At 47.8% G+C, this 1,110-nt stretch overlaps 1 protein-coding gene across 1 annotated transcript in view; it reads right to left on the bottom strand.

Moving 5' to 3' along the window:
• Positions 1-755: 755 nt before the first annotated feature.
• The window catches only part of Dnaja3 (DnaJ heat shock protein family (Hsp40) member A3), a 16,134-nt gene continuing 15,779 nt past the window's right edge, over positions 756-1,110 (bottom strand). The window contains exon 8 of the mRNA XM_031361141.1: positions 756-1,016. Within this exon, the coding sequence (XP_031217001.1) occupies positions 771-1,016 (246 nt within the window). The 3' untranslated portion in view covers positions 756-770. The remainder of the gene's footprint in view (positions 1,017-1,110) is intronic.

Genomic DNA, 1,110 nt, shown 5'->3' with positions numbered 1-1,110 from the left:
GAGAAGGCCCTGAGACAAATATAGTGGTATAGCCGGGCAGTGGTGGCGCTTGCCTTTAATCCCAGCACTTGGGAGGCAGAGGCAGTCGGATTTCTGAGTTTGAGGTCAGCCAGGTCTACAGAGTGAGTTCCCGGATAGCCAGGGCTACACAGAGAAACCCTGTCTTGAAAAAGAAAAAAACAAAAAACAAACAACAACAACAAAAAAGAGTGGGTACAGAAAGCTGTCCACTACAGCTGCAATTAAAACTAGAGATGGTTGCCAGAGGTGGTAGCTCACATCTTTAATCCCAGCACTTGGGAGGCAGAGGCAGACCAATCTTTTGAGTTCCAGGCCAGCCTGGTCCACACAGAAAAAACCCTGTCTCAAAAACGACAACAATCCCCCAAACTCAAAGTGGTCAACAGAGTAAGACATAGTCCCCAGAGCATATGTCTCCTAGACATCCCCGGGTGGGAACATGAACAAAAAGCACCTGTTACAGAGCATCGTTTATGCTGTTAGTCCCTGGACACTGACCAGCGAGCAGAAAGGCATGGAGCTGTAATTACTCCTCAAGGTACAGCCTGAAGCTCCTAGTGTCACAGGCTCCAATGCCTCTTCTATCAGAGTTCCTGACAGACTGGATACTCAGGTTTAGATCACCTCTCAGCTATTTACCATTTAAAAAAAAATTAACTGGGCAGAGTGGCACATGCACACAATCCTAACACAGGGAAGGATGAGGCAACTGGATTACAAGTTCAAGATCAACTGAGGATACATAACCATCAGTCCCAAAAAAAGAAATAAAAACGAAGAAAGGAGGGGAGGGGAAGGGGAAGGGGAAGGAAAAAGATTAACAAGCTGCCAGGGCAGCAGAGACAGCTGTCCCCATGCTCTCTTACCGTCACATTGATTGTCTCATACAGGCCCTGGGCTTTAGCTGTGCCCCCAAGAATAGCTTGAGCTATTGAAATAAAGAGGTCGGAGTGGATGTCTGCACCGTCCCTCCGGAACACAGGACTTTTCTGTACCTAATGCCAGAAAGAAGACAGGTATAACCATGGTGGAAGTGCTGCCTGAGGCTAGACATCAGCCATGTGTCTTGTCAGACCTGAGCTTGGGACC

This window comes from Mastomys coucha, unplaced genomic scaffold (assembly GCF_008632895.1).
Source record: "Mastomys coucha isolate ucsf_1 unplaced genomic scaffold, UCSF_Mcou_1 pScaffold12, whole genome shotgun sequence".
NCBI classification, from domain to species: Eukaryota; Metazoa; Chordata; class Mammalia; order Rodentia; family Muridae; genus Mastomys; species Mastomys coucha.
Note: the sequence above shows the minus strand (reverse complement) of the source record. Positions and strands in the feature narration are given on the sequence as shown.